The following is a 13,365-nucleotide window of genomic DNA, read 5'->3' as shown; positions in this document are numbered from 1 at the left end:
CTGAATCTTATCCTGGAACTGCGTTCGGGCCCTGTATCTTGTACCGGAACTGCGTTCCTGACCGTTCTGGCCCACTTTCACCCCTGGTTATCAGTGACCATTACAAGAATTTTCTCTTCATATACATTTCGGCTCTGTTACTACTTTTACAAAAGCACGCAGTCGCAGCTACCATTTTCTCCAATAAACTTATACATTTTTGTATACATTGGAAGAATGCATTCCTTTATTTTGAAAATGCATTCTGGCATTGAACAGAAAAGCTAATGTAAAAATATCGTATGGTAAAATCAGCATGTTGAGTATTGTTTTAAATCCTAGCGGACACTAGGTGGCGATAGAACTATTCTTTTTTTTTTTTCATGATACTGAGCCAGACCCCTTATTGAGTGGGAGAGAGAGAAAGAGAGAGAGAGACAGAGAGAGAGAGAGAGAGACAGGGAGAGAGAGAAACATACTGACACTGCCTCTCCTCCCTGACTGTCATTATGTGAGCAAGCGTAACGCTGAAGCTTCTACTGTATTCCTCACATTCTCACAAACTGTAGCTGGTTAACAAAGCAAAAGGAAGAGCGGCTCCCATTAGTACAAAGCCCAACTGGTCTGTGAAGATGCGGCAGTGACGACAGAGCATCCTCCCAGCTCTCAGCCGGCATCATCAGCTGTTGCGCCTGCAGAGTGCGAGCAGACATGTCGAGAGGAAAAGCAGCAGCAAAAAACTATGCCACGGATCTTTAGACGATAACCATTAACCAAAAGTCTGACGGAGAGCAGATGCGAGCAGGGACTATCGACAACCCTCTGAGTATTTTCCGCCTGTTGTCGGTACTGGACTAGCTGTACCAATGGAGAAAGCATCTCCACCGCCCCAGCCTCAGGTGCAGCTGTCAATAGCCAAGACCGACAGTCCGGCGGATGATGTCTCTGGCTTGTCTGATGAGGACCTGCTAAAGTGGACCAAAGAGGACCTGGTGAGGCGACTGAGACGCTCCGAGGCCGACAAGATGAGTGTGATTCTCGACCACGGAAATCTCATCCGAGAGGTCAACCGCAGCCTACAGTTGCACTTGAACGAGATCCGGGGGCTGAAGGTGAGGGGGTGAGCATTCTTAAAGGATGAGATCATGCAGCTATACCATTTGATCGCACCTGAGTGCATGTAATAAGCTGGAAACGTTATAGGTCAGGTTATCCTAAAGCTGATTGGGCAATTGAGTGGGCCTGTACTATGTATACGTCTAGGTAAAACTAGTATACAATATGTAGTGATACTCACCAGATGGCTTTTCAGAAAATGAGTGTTTTTTTTTTACCCATACTTGAAGGCGGGCAGAATAGTGGACACGTCGTTGGCACATCAGGTCTACAGTTCTGAGGTCATGGGTGAGAATTCAGGCCCTGGCCTTCCTGTGTGGAGTTTGTGTATTGTTCCCGTTTTTGCATGAGCTTCTACTGGGTAACAAGCCTCCTCCCACATTCCACAAACATGCATGCTAGTTTCACTGAAGACTCTAAATTGTCCTTTGGGTGTATGAATGCTGAGTGTGAATTGGATAGGCTGAAGCAGCAGTGTGGGAAATACTTGGATAATTTATTTGAAGATGAGCTGTTTTCTTTTAACATATCTTGCTGTCAGATGATGTTTATTTGGCATTTTTACAAAAGTTTCGTTAAAAAAAAAAAAAAAAAACTAAACTATTATTTGCGATTAGTTTGTGACAAAGGCGGCCCAATTTTCACATTGTTTATGTTAATGCAGAAAGTCAACCTGGGTTAGCATCACATGGGAATCATTTGCCTTTCTAGGAGACCTTATGACCTCCTCACTCAGTCAAGCTGCTTAATTACACTGAAAAGAACTGGCGGCAATGAGATGGAAAGAGAGTGAAAGAGCAGGAGAGGACAGATTGAGGAGGGTCAATTTGTCGCAAAATGTGGAATTAAGCGAAGTCTTTGCCGGAGGTGAGAATGTTAAGTTTAAGGGAATACCACCCAGGTTATAGTTGCGGTATCCAATGGTTTTATCTCCGGGCAAGGCTCCTATACATAGCTTTCTGATGTACTGTATAATGAATGCCACAGAGTGAGTCAGTGTATTGACGAGGGAGTCACTACGAATTTGGTTTTCACTTCTTCATGATGGGTAAGAGCAATGCAATGGAATTAAATTGGAAATCACTGTAAAACAATGAAACATAATATTGAAACACAAACACATTTATAATGTCTTCTTCTTGCTCTGATTAGCATTAACAATGCAGCCAGTCCTTGGGCTGAAAGGTCACACCAATGAATCTGTCTTCCACTCATGTTTCTATTTCTCCGTCAGGACATCAATCAGAAGCTGCAGGAAGACAACCGTGAACTGCGAGACTTGTGCTGCTTCCTGGATGATGACCGGCAAAAAGGAAAGCGTGTGTCCAGGGAGTGGCAGCGTCTGGGCCGTTATAGCTCAAACATTATGCGCAAAGAGGTGACACTCTATCTCCAAAAACTAAAGGAATTAGAGCTTCGACAGGAGGAAGTCATACGAGAGAACTTGGAGCTGAAAGAGCTCTGTCTCCTACTGGATGAGGACAAAGGAACAGTAGGCGGAGGTGGAGTAACAGGCGGGAGTGTTGGAATGGGTGTGGGGTCCCGAAACTCCATAGACAGCCAAAACAGTTTGCTTCTGGTCCCCGGGCAAGGGCTTTTAATGAGGGATGTTGGGGATGGGAGCAGCACCTCCAGTGCAGGGAGTGCTGACAGCTCAGATCACCATCAACATAAGCAAACTCACTTGGCTATTGGGGTGGCTGGGCTCGGAAATGCTGGGGAAAAAAGGAGTCCTGAGATAGCGCATAAACCCAGATGTAGCAGCATCAGTGCCATAGGAGGAGGACTATCGGACAGGGAGATCTCGAGTCCTGAGCATCCGGCCGGGCGCAACCGGAGTACCAGTCTGGAATACCCATATACGTTGCCCCAACTCTGTCGACCACGTTGCGGTTCCATATCAGTGCCTGACCACAGCCGGGTCATGCGAGGCTTGAGCCCAGAGAAATACGGAAGGAACGTGGGACGGAGTAGTCCAGAGCAGCACCCCAAGCACTACAGCTCTGACCTTCTTTTAGGCCAGAGGCAGCACTACCTGGGACAGGGTGGCAGCGGCGACATCTACCAGAGACACCACAGGAGTAGTATTAGTAGCACCGGTTGTGAGAGCCCTGAGCCTCGCCATGCACATTTAGGGACCAGTGAGTATGTTGAAAAATGTTGTAAAGTCCAAGGGGGCAGTCCTGAGATTCACAGGCACCAATACAGTCTGAGTCCCGACCATGGGAAGTATGGCAGCCCAGTTAGAGATACACAGAGGAAGTCACCTGGAGATGAGTTGTCACCACATCATCGGAGCATCTACAACGGGATGAATGGTACGTTTATATGTGCAATATCTAAATGAGTAATTTTTACCCTAACCTTAACCCAAATGACCAGGTATCCAATAAGTGTGGATTTATATTTGGGCACCCTATGATTTAGATAGAGTTGAATTAGACAGTTTTCTATTTAAAATTTTTGATAAAATTGCGTTTTTCTTTTGTTGGGTTATCTATAAAATGATTTATGGAAATGTAACCATTTGGCTCCATTTGACACTTGAAACCTAGACTATGCAACCGCAAGCATGCAACATTCTTATCTGTGGTGCAATTGTAGTGATCAGTTTGTAGAAAGAATATCAAAATTTTGTACTGAGGTGGATTCTGTTAAAATACCCCACAGTGACTGATAATCGTTTCTGGAGTCGGGCGGAAAAAGGTGCTGAGTGGCACAGAGCTGGCAGACACTAAAGGTTGTCTCAAGGTGAAATGTGTGCTTGTCTTTGCAATATAAAACTGCAGAAAAAGATAACAAGTACAACTAATGCACAATACAAAGTAATATGATTTGCATAGACCATCTCATTGAGGATTGCTTTTGTGAACATCATTAATCTTCAACAACTACTAAGTAGTAATAACCATTTACTATTAAAACCATGCTGTTTTAGACAGTTTTTGGACCAATCTGGGTCCAAAATATGTACATTAAATCATTGTTGTTTTTATTGTAATAGGTACCATAATCTTTACCCGATTTGAGTGCCCAGATGTTATAATATTACAATTTCAAATTGCTCTGCTTCCATTTTTAGCTGTATTGCCTCAGAGATGATTGTCTAGCACATCATTTCTCCTCTTGTCATTTTGCAATCTCTTTGGATTGCAATGGATTATTCTAAAAAGACACTCTCACAACTTTTCATTTGGGTCATCTTTCAGTTTGTTCTTTTTAGTGGTGCAGAAGTGAACTCCTTTACGCTAAACAAGGTATCTTTTTGAAATAATATCTTTGCAAAAAGCCTTGCTAGATCACTTCTAAAGTGTAGAATGTAAATACAAAACACAATTACTGGCTTTCAGGTCTGGTGATTTGCAAGTGGCAAAAACAGAGTCATGTGCGCCGATAGTTTTTATCCAGGTCCATATGTACTTTATTAAGCCTGCTATCATGAGTGAGTCATTACTCACCCATGATAGGTGAGATGTGATAAAGTCATATTGTATAATGGTTATTTTTCAGTCACTGTGCTGGCATATCTAACAAGCGCATGATTCATCTGAGACTGTTCTGTTTCCACTGGCCTGTCAAATACACAGCAGTAAACAACAATATTTTCACTTAGTTCTTGACTTCCAGCACTGACATAAAAATTCTGAGAAGGAACCTTGAGATGGATCAATTACCTCAGATGTTAAATAAAATGAAAGCAACAGTTCAACACAAAACAAATGACTTCAACAGAAATTGCAATTTTATATTTCTCAACTTTTTAAAAAAAAATATTTGGGTGACCAAGGCCCATCTATTGAAAGCTGTCGATTCTCTGTCTGTGTGTGTCATCCGCTGACCCACCCTTATATGTTCTTTTTTTGGATGAAGAAGGAATTTAATTCCTATGTCGTTGTAGTACACTCCACTTTCTGGGATTATCCCATAAGCTCTTTGCACAGTATTATTTCAATTTTATGAACTTGTGTGTGCGTGTTTGTGTTTATGAGATGGCTTTCTCTGTAGCTGTGTTGTCGTTGACAAATGAAAGTCTCATGTTCATGTGGCACTCAATAGTGCACAAGTTTAAGCCTTTTAAATTCCCGGAAAAAATAACACTCTGACCTCTGCTCTGCATCGCCTGCAAAGCTTATCACACATAGCTATCATTTTTTTTAGCAGCAAAAAGAACAAGTTCACACCCACGTACTACTTTTGATTAGTACGTAAGCATGAGGAGGACTATCCCACTCTCTCATCTGAAAACAAAAGACACTATAGATAAGGTTTTTGAGGGTTCAAGAATTACCAAAAAGGCCCATATAATAATAATAATAATAATAATAATAATAATAATAATAATAATAATAATAATAATGATAATAATAATAATAAAGTGTATTGCATCTAATGATTTGGAGAACTACAAAAGCAGTATTCTCGTAATAAAATTAGCAATTAAACAACATGTGATATCAGAAGAAATACAAATGACATAATCTAATATAACGGGCTAAAGTTTTACATTCTAGATTATTATTCTTTCTATAAATAGTCATCCATAAACTGTCTCAAAAAGTTAAATCTTATAGCATATTTGCACTTCATCATGTGTTATTCTTCAGGAAACACAACCCCTTTTCTGCATATTAACTTAAGCTGCTGAAATGATCGGTGCAGCAATGAATAAAAAAAACAAAAAAACAAAAAAAACATAAAACTTGTAAAAAAAAGGGTAAGGGTAAAAGAAAAAAAGGCCTTTGTTAGGTCAGTGATTGTGTATACAAATGTGTTTAGGCCATTTGTCAGTCGCACCAAATAAAGAAATTATTTGACTGTTGAATAAGATAAAAAACAAAATGTATTATTTTGTATTTCATCTACAAGTAATAATTGTTCCTTTAATGTTTGTTTTATTAATAAGGTTTGCATGACAGTTTTCATTGAAAGGTCCTAATATGATTTTTCCAGCTATTTGGGTAGTCGTCTTGGTATGGGTTTCTGCAAAAGTTTGATTCTTATTGATATGCATCTGGCACAGGAACTGAATATTCAAGATTTAAATTTAAACACTTTGCCCTGATTGGCCATCTGTGGAGTGGGTGTGTCAGTGCGAAGCTCATCGGTGTTGGCAATTTATGTGATGCCTTTGACATAGCATAGAGACGCAGACTATAATCATTCTTAATTTACAGCAAGTATGTTATTTCTAGGGCTGTCAAACGATTAAAAATTTTAATTGAGTTAATTACAGCTTAAAAATTAATTAATCATAATTAATCGCAATTAAAACCATCTCTAAAATATGCATATTTTTCTGTGAATTATTGTTGGAATGGAAAGATAAGACACAAGATGGATATATACATTCAACATACGGTACATAAGTACTGTATTTGTTTATTATAACAAAAAATCAACAAGATGGCATTAACATTATTAACATTCTGTTAAAGCGATCCATGGATAGAAAGACTTGTAGTTCTTAAAAGATAAATGCTAGAACAAGTTATAGAAATTTTATATTAAAACCCCTCTTAATGTTTTCGTTTTAATAAAATTTGTTACATTTTCAATCAAAAAATAAACTAGTAGCCCGCCATTGTTGATGTCAATAATTACACAATGCTCATGGGTGCTTAAGCCCATAAAATCAGTCACACCCAGGCGCCAGCAGAGGGTGACAAAACTCCAAAAAACACAAGTAACAAGTAACATTGCACTGTGCTGTCATTTTAATCTGAGAGGGGCACGTGCGTTAAATGCGTCAAATATTTTAACGTGATTAATTTAAAAAATTAATTATCACGCGTTAACGTGATAATTTTGACAGCGCTAGTTATTTCACATTTCATCTTCTTATATAACATAAATTATTTACCTACTTGAAACTTCCACTTCAACGGGGGTTTCGTGAGTTTCTGCATGCAAACCCTGTCAAGAAATACAGTAAATGCTGGTTTCTATACCAGCAATGCCAGTACCAAAACATAACAAATTCAGAAGAACCTTACTGGATTTTTTTGTGTTTTGGTACTGGTCTAGCTGGTACAGAAACCAGCATTAGCTGGATTCCTTAGCAGGGAATAGGCCTATTTTAGCCAGGAGGCAGGCTTCCGCTAGGACTTCCTGGTTCCAAAATGCTTAGATTTTTCCCTTATTGCTTCTACTTCTAAAACCTTCACTCACTCGAGGCCAACACTCAGACGGTGCGTCAAGGCCAGAGGTCGTATTGCAGATGTTAGGAGGCGATGCACAGGAGATAGGGAAAAAAATGTTGATCGAGAACCAGTTAAGTAGGCTGACTTTTTTTTTGGTCTTTTGCTTAACCTCTCCTGGCTGACTGCTTAAGCATGGAAAATGGATAGAACTGCATTATGCTTCTAATTATTTTCTTAAATGGTGTTTCCTCATAGGCGATCCAGTTTTATGAATAGGTCTTTCCAGCGATAGAAGGAAACAAGACTAATTCTTCTTCTAATTGCTAGTTTATTATTGAACAGGTCTGTCAAAAGGAAAAAGATACCGGGGAATTCAAGATTGCCTCTTGTTTTAATCATGTTTTTTTTATTTTTTAAACTGTTTTATACACTATTTTGAACTTTGGTAATACCTGAATTTCCCCGCTGGCGCTCAATGAAGACTACCTTATTCAAATTAAATTTATTGTGTCTTGATCACATAATGTGCTGGTAGCAGTATTGGATTTAACTTGTAAAATGTCCTGTAAAATGTAATTGTCATTTTTCGTCTGTATTATAGTTCACCCTGTTTGCTGGGTTTAAGCTTTTTGCTCACTTTTTACGGCATCCTAATTGGTTTGCAGTGTTAAAAACAGCTGTTAGATTGAGATGGAAAATGATTACAAAGCACTCTTTCTGGAAGATACTGGAGGATGTACTGATTGGCAGGCTGAGCCAAGGAAAGAGGATTGAATATGTATTTGAGTGGATTACTGGTTAACCCCCCCCCCCCCCCCCCCAAACCAATCCCTTCCATCCATTTTACCGCCTTCTTCACTTATTTCATTCTTCTTCCAATTCTACTCTGTCCATTTCCCCTCTACTTGTTGGGAGGAAGTCCTCCCTGATAAATTGTGGGGTGTCTCATCCTCAGCGACTCACGAAGAAACCCAAATGTTTGTCACAGCTGTTCATATGAAAGGATTTACAGAAGCGTTTGGCTGCTGCAACTCTAATGGATTAATATTATTAACAGAAAGCCTCATTTGTACAGCTATTATGTCAGCTTTGCCGCTTGCAATGTTGAGTCAACGACCCGTATTGCTGTCACATAAAAATAAGTCAATATCACATTATAACGTGATAGATTTCAGGTTATAACATCATAAATTTAATAGGTACTTATTGTATTTAGTATTTTTTTATTTACAAGAGACAAAAAGGACTGCTAGTGAGCTGAACCAGAAGTGATAAGTCATATCATGTTAAGATGTTTAATTTTTTTACTTCCACCAAAGACTTCATAATTACATGTTAACACTGCACCTCGCCTTCAAGTAGGAGCCCTCTCCACATCAAGAGGAATTATTCTCAAACACACGCGCACAGCGATCTAACACCCGCTTTAGGTTGAAAAAGTATGAAAGCTGTACTGCATTCAAGGTAATTATTACATTTTTGGTACCATGCATGCATTTTGAAACGTTGTGAAAAAAAAAATCAATGGGAGAAATTAGCTATTACGGCATTGGCGTCGTCGTTTGTAATGTTTACGTAAAATAAATGGTAAATGCACTTTTTTTTTGCTTTTAACCAAGAATCAAGACTGTTTCAGTCCATATCTATAAAGAATTCAGGGATTTAAGCATTCATTCACAAGAATTTCAACGTAAAAAGCTCTTTGGTAAGGCGGCGCCACAGTGACTTTGACTGGCAGCACATTCAACATATTTACGTCAAATAAATGCTCACTGCCCGTTTTTTTTTTTTTTTGCTTTTAACCAAATATCGAGACTGGTTTACATCCATATTTATAAAGAATTCAGGGACTTAAGCATTTATTCACAACAATTTCAACGTAAAAAGCTCTTTGTTGTGGTAAGGAGGCACCACTGTGACTTAAAGACTAGCAGCACATTCGATAAATTTACATAAAATAAATGCTAACTGCCCGTTTTTTTTTTTTGTGTGTTTTTTTTTGGCTTTTAACCAAGAATCGAGACTGTCTTATGTCCATATCTATAAAGAATTGAGGGATGTGCGCATTTATTCACAATAATTTTCAATGTAAAAAGCTCTTTGTCTGTGTTTCCACTTGGTCAGCTTAGACCAGTGCTTCTCAATTATTTTCTGCTACGCCCCCCCAAGGAAGACGTAAATGTTTCGCGCCCCCCCCAAACTCTGTAAATAGTATCATTTGTCTATAATATTACTATTAAAAGTACGCCTCTGCCTCACATTGTATCCTTTTTTTCTATTAGAGAAAATAACAGATCAACTTATAAAGTACAACTTTATTAACATTGTTTTGTTTGTAACAGAAAAGACTTAACGCGCATCAATTTGCCTGAACTACAAAAAAAAAAAAAAAAAAAAAAGTCACATCCAAACTGTAAAAATACACTCAAGGTACATTTTTGACCATTTGATACTGAAAAATAAAATCAGTAAATAATAACAAATTCAAATTGATTAGAAACATTAACTCATGAGGACAATATGCCAAAAAATTTGATCGAAAAACCGGAACTGAATAGAAGGGGGAAAAAGCACACCTCCAGTTTGCAATGATGTGGGGTAATTTTGCACTGAGCATGCTAACAGTGCTCACTGGTTTACTGATATAACACTGACAAAGCAGGGCGATTGTTGGCAATATTCGGCACGTTTTCGCTGAAAAACAACCAAGCGGCTTATCAATGAGATTGAGGTCTAATGTCTTTAAGTGGCGTCTTAATTGATTTGGCTTCCGGCTGTCCGCTATAATCATTTTTAGACACAGTAAACAGTGGTCTTTCCTCGTCTACCACTGTATTAAATGTCAAAGCCAAAAGGCAAACGGCTCGAAAAAAGCGCATTCTCGGCGGCCGAGGGAGAACCGTGGGTGAGGGCGGTCGTCGTGACGATCCCAAGCCGAAAATGTCACCTTTCGGGCGGACACGTGAGAACCGGAGAAGACAGTGGGTCGCTGCGTGAGTCCGGCCGGAAAACGGCTTTTGAAAACGGCGCACAGCTCTCCAACTCTTCATGAGTCCTTTCCGTGTGCTCTTGCTTACTTCAAAAATACTGCGCTCACTTTGAAAATGAGAGCGCCACTGCCACCCACTGAGTGGATGTGCAAGTACACTTTATTCTAGTACGGCCAAAAAAAAGCATGTTCCCCGAAGTCACACGCGCCACCCCTGGCATCACTCTGCGCCCCCCTGGGGGGGCGCGCCCCACTATTTGAGAAGTACTGGCTTAGACGGAGATAGGCCCCCTATTAATCGGCCCCACGCCCCGTGTCCTGTCAATATCATAATGAAGTCTATACTTACAAATTTGACACACATAATGAAGCAGTTCCCTCTGGTTCAAGTCACTGGTAGTTTGTTTTCATACAAATTAATTTCTTCCGAACTTCAATACTTTTTTTTGTAATACTTTGAAAAAAAAACAATCCCAAGGGCTCTATTTTCGTAGGCATTGATCATAGCTGCGCCAAAAGCAACAAATCTTCATTTTCATACCACCGCAAACTTCACTGTAGCTGGTTGAGAATTTTCCTGAACACTCTGTGCCGAGCTGGGTGTACTAGTGTAGCATGAGTGTGTCTTTAAAAACATGTTGGGCATTTGTGACATTTTGACGTCACTTTGATTATGACCCTGCCCAAAGCACATCTTTAGCTAGTCCAGTTTTTAGCTCCAGAAGTGACCTAAAATGCAAAGAATTCCTTTTTTGTGTTTTGCACCTGTTATAATGTGAAATATAGCACATTCTAGAATTCAACCCATATTGTTAAAATGTCAACATTGTTATTTTAAACATAAAAAGTTTATCACCTTTTAATGCGAACGACATTTATTCTGTTGCCACGTGAAATTCATCATGCTAAACTCTGACAAAGATCACTTTAAAATTGTTCAAATATATCAACTGATAACATTACACTTGTATTGAAATGTGTATTTTATTTTGTTTAAATAAGAAACCACGATTGGGCGTGACACTGAATATTTTTGTTCTTGTGTGACATCAATACGCTTCTGTACAATGCTCCAAATCTGCAGCAAATGCATGATATTGTCTAGATTGTCTTACCCAAGCACATAATGTTGTGTTTCTATTACCTACACCTCCATTAAAAACAAATCACAGAGGTTGCTGCAGGTAATTTTACTTTTAAATTCTTTGTGTACATCATTTGCATGCAGTAAAGAGAAAGCTTCACTTCTCAAGGAGGATGTCTATCTAAATGTTACTTTTAACTGCTACCTTGGCATTTGTGAATTTGTAATCACACCTGAGATGAATTATCCCCAACAACCTTGTCTGTAAGCCATTAAAGCAGCTATTAAGCCATGGAGGGTGTGATTAGGAATTTTGTTCATGACTACAGATGCAGATCAGTGTCATTTTAAATCAAAAAGCAGCTAGTTCGAAGAAGAAGACGTGTGTTAAAAGAAATATTAACACGTCTTCTTTTCTTTGTGGTAAATACAAGGAGCGTAATGATAGGTCGATCTGTATCGATAAATCGATTGGTTAAGCAATAACGTGTTGAAATTGATGGGAATGCAAAACATCAATCAACATCGACGTCTTTTAAACTTTTGTTAAGAAGAATGGTTATCTTTCGAATGTATAAATTGTTTCAACATTTGTAAAAAAACACACACACACACAAAAAATATTGTTATAGATGAAATTTAACAGATTGTGTTAACTATATACATTCTGTAATATCAGGTTGAATCCATCAAAGGCCCTCAAATCTGATCGAATCATGGAAGACTTCGTAATATCAACAAATATTGTATCGTTGTCCAAAGAATCAATATCATCACAGAATTGGTGATTACACCCTTAGTAAATGCCAGTTCGACTTCCTGGCAATTGTCAACTGGAATTCTAGTCTTAAACATATGAAAATTTTGTGAAGCTGAATAATGATCATAATAGTGACTATAAGTGTTGAATTTTTCAGATTCAGTCAAAAAAGAAATTATATACTGTCACGCAGTGTCAATGCATCTCTTTAGAATGAAAAGATTTGATGTTGAGAATAAAATTGAAAAGCAGCAATCCATTCATAATACATGAACTCATCAAGAATGGAAGGATGCTTCCAAATACTCTGACTCTAGTAACTATGTGAGTTAGGAAGCAGGCAGCTCTCCGTGTACTAGCATCACTCCAGCACAAGCCCCTGAGGTATGTGACAAATGTTTCACAGTAACCCCAGTCATTCGGTAGACACGCAAACCTAGTGGACTGGAGAAGGGTCTTTGTCCTTTTTAAACAGTGCCACTGGGGAATGGCTCAGTGAGCTGAAAAGAAATTAGCTTGCTAGGCCAGGTAATTAACTGGAAGTTTAGACGTAGCTGTCATTTAGCAGGGCATGACTGCGCCGGAGGGTAACTGTCTGTCTATTCCAAAGTCACCAGCAGCAACCGTATTCATGTATGTGCCATGAAAAGTTGAGTTAAGTAGAATGTATGTGCCATCTTGCAATCTGTCAGTGTTCCGGTATCATATGATCAGTTGATGAGTGGAGGAGAATTGGAACTGCAGAGTGGAGTTTGGTACTTTATGCACAGTATGCTGGTTTTCAGCAGGAAAGCAGGGTGGATGCCTGTAGTATTATTTATTTAGTATTTTACATTTTCTTGAGTTACGACATAAACATCCATCCATTTATGACTTGTCTTCATGAAGGTCATGGAGGTGCGCTGTAGGTGATCCAAGATGACTGTGGGTGAGATGCTAGGTATGCCATGAACTGGTGGCTGGTCCATCACAACGCCCAATTTCAACCATCATATCTTGTAGTCAGATTCACTTATGGACAGTGTAATGTATTTAATTCAACTAACATACTGTACATGTTGTTATACATGCTCAACTGTGTGGCAGACATGTTAAGTGCTATTCCACTGTGTGTGGCAGACATGTTAAGTGCTATTCCACTGTAGTGCCCCATTATTACCCGATTGTATGTTTTTATAATATTTGTACAAACAGTGCATCAGAGGCATACATACAGTCTACATGAACATATATGTACAATATACACCTAAAGTAACCATAAAGGTAATTGCAATTTATTGTGTAATGGATTAAATAA

General features: G+C 39.0%; 1 protein-coding gene across 2 annotated transcripts in view; it reads left to right on the top strand.

The window, feature by feature from the left end:
* Nucleotides 1-486: 486 nt before the first annotated feature.
* The window catches only part of ccdc85al (coiled-coil domain containing 85A, like), a 35,607-nt gene continuing 22,728 nt past the window's right edge, over nucleotides 487-13,365 (top strand). For both annotated transcript variants that reach the window (XM_057843960.1, XM_057843961.1), the window contains exons 1-2: nucleotides 487-1,091; nucleotides 2,330-3,413. In XM_057843960.1, coding sequence (XP_057699943.1) covers nucleotides 846-1,091; nucleotides 2,330-3,413 — 1,330 coding nt within the window. In that variant the 5' untranslated portion in view covers nucleotides 487-845. The remainder of the gene's footprint in view (nucleotides 1,092-2,329; nucleotides 3,414-13,365) is intronic.

Source organism: Corythoichthys intestinalis, chromosome 8 (assembly GCF_030265065.1).
Source record: "Corythoichthys intestinalis isolate RoL2023-P3 chromosome 8, ASM3026506v1, whole genome shotgun sequence".
Lineage (NCBI taxonomy): Eukaryota > Metazoa > Chordata > Actinopteri > Syngnathiformes > Syngnathidae > Corythoichthys > Corythoichthys intestinalis.
Note: the sequence above shows the minus strand (reverse complement) of the source record. Positions and strands in the feature narration are given on the sequence as shown.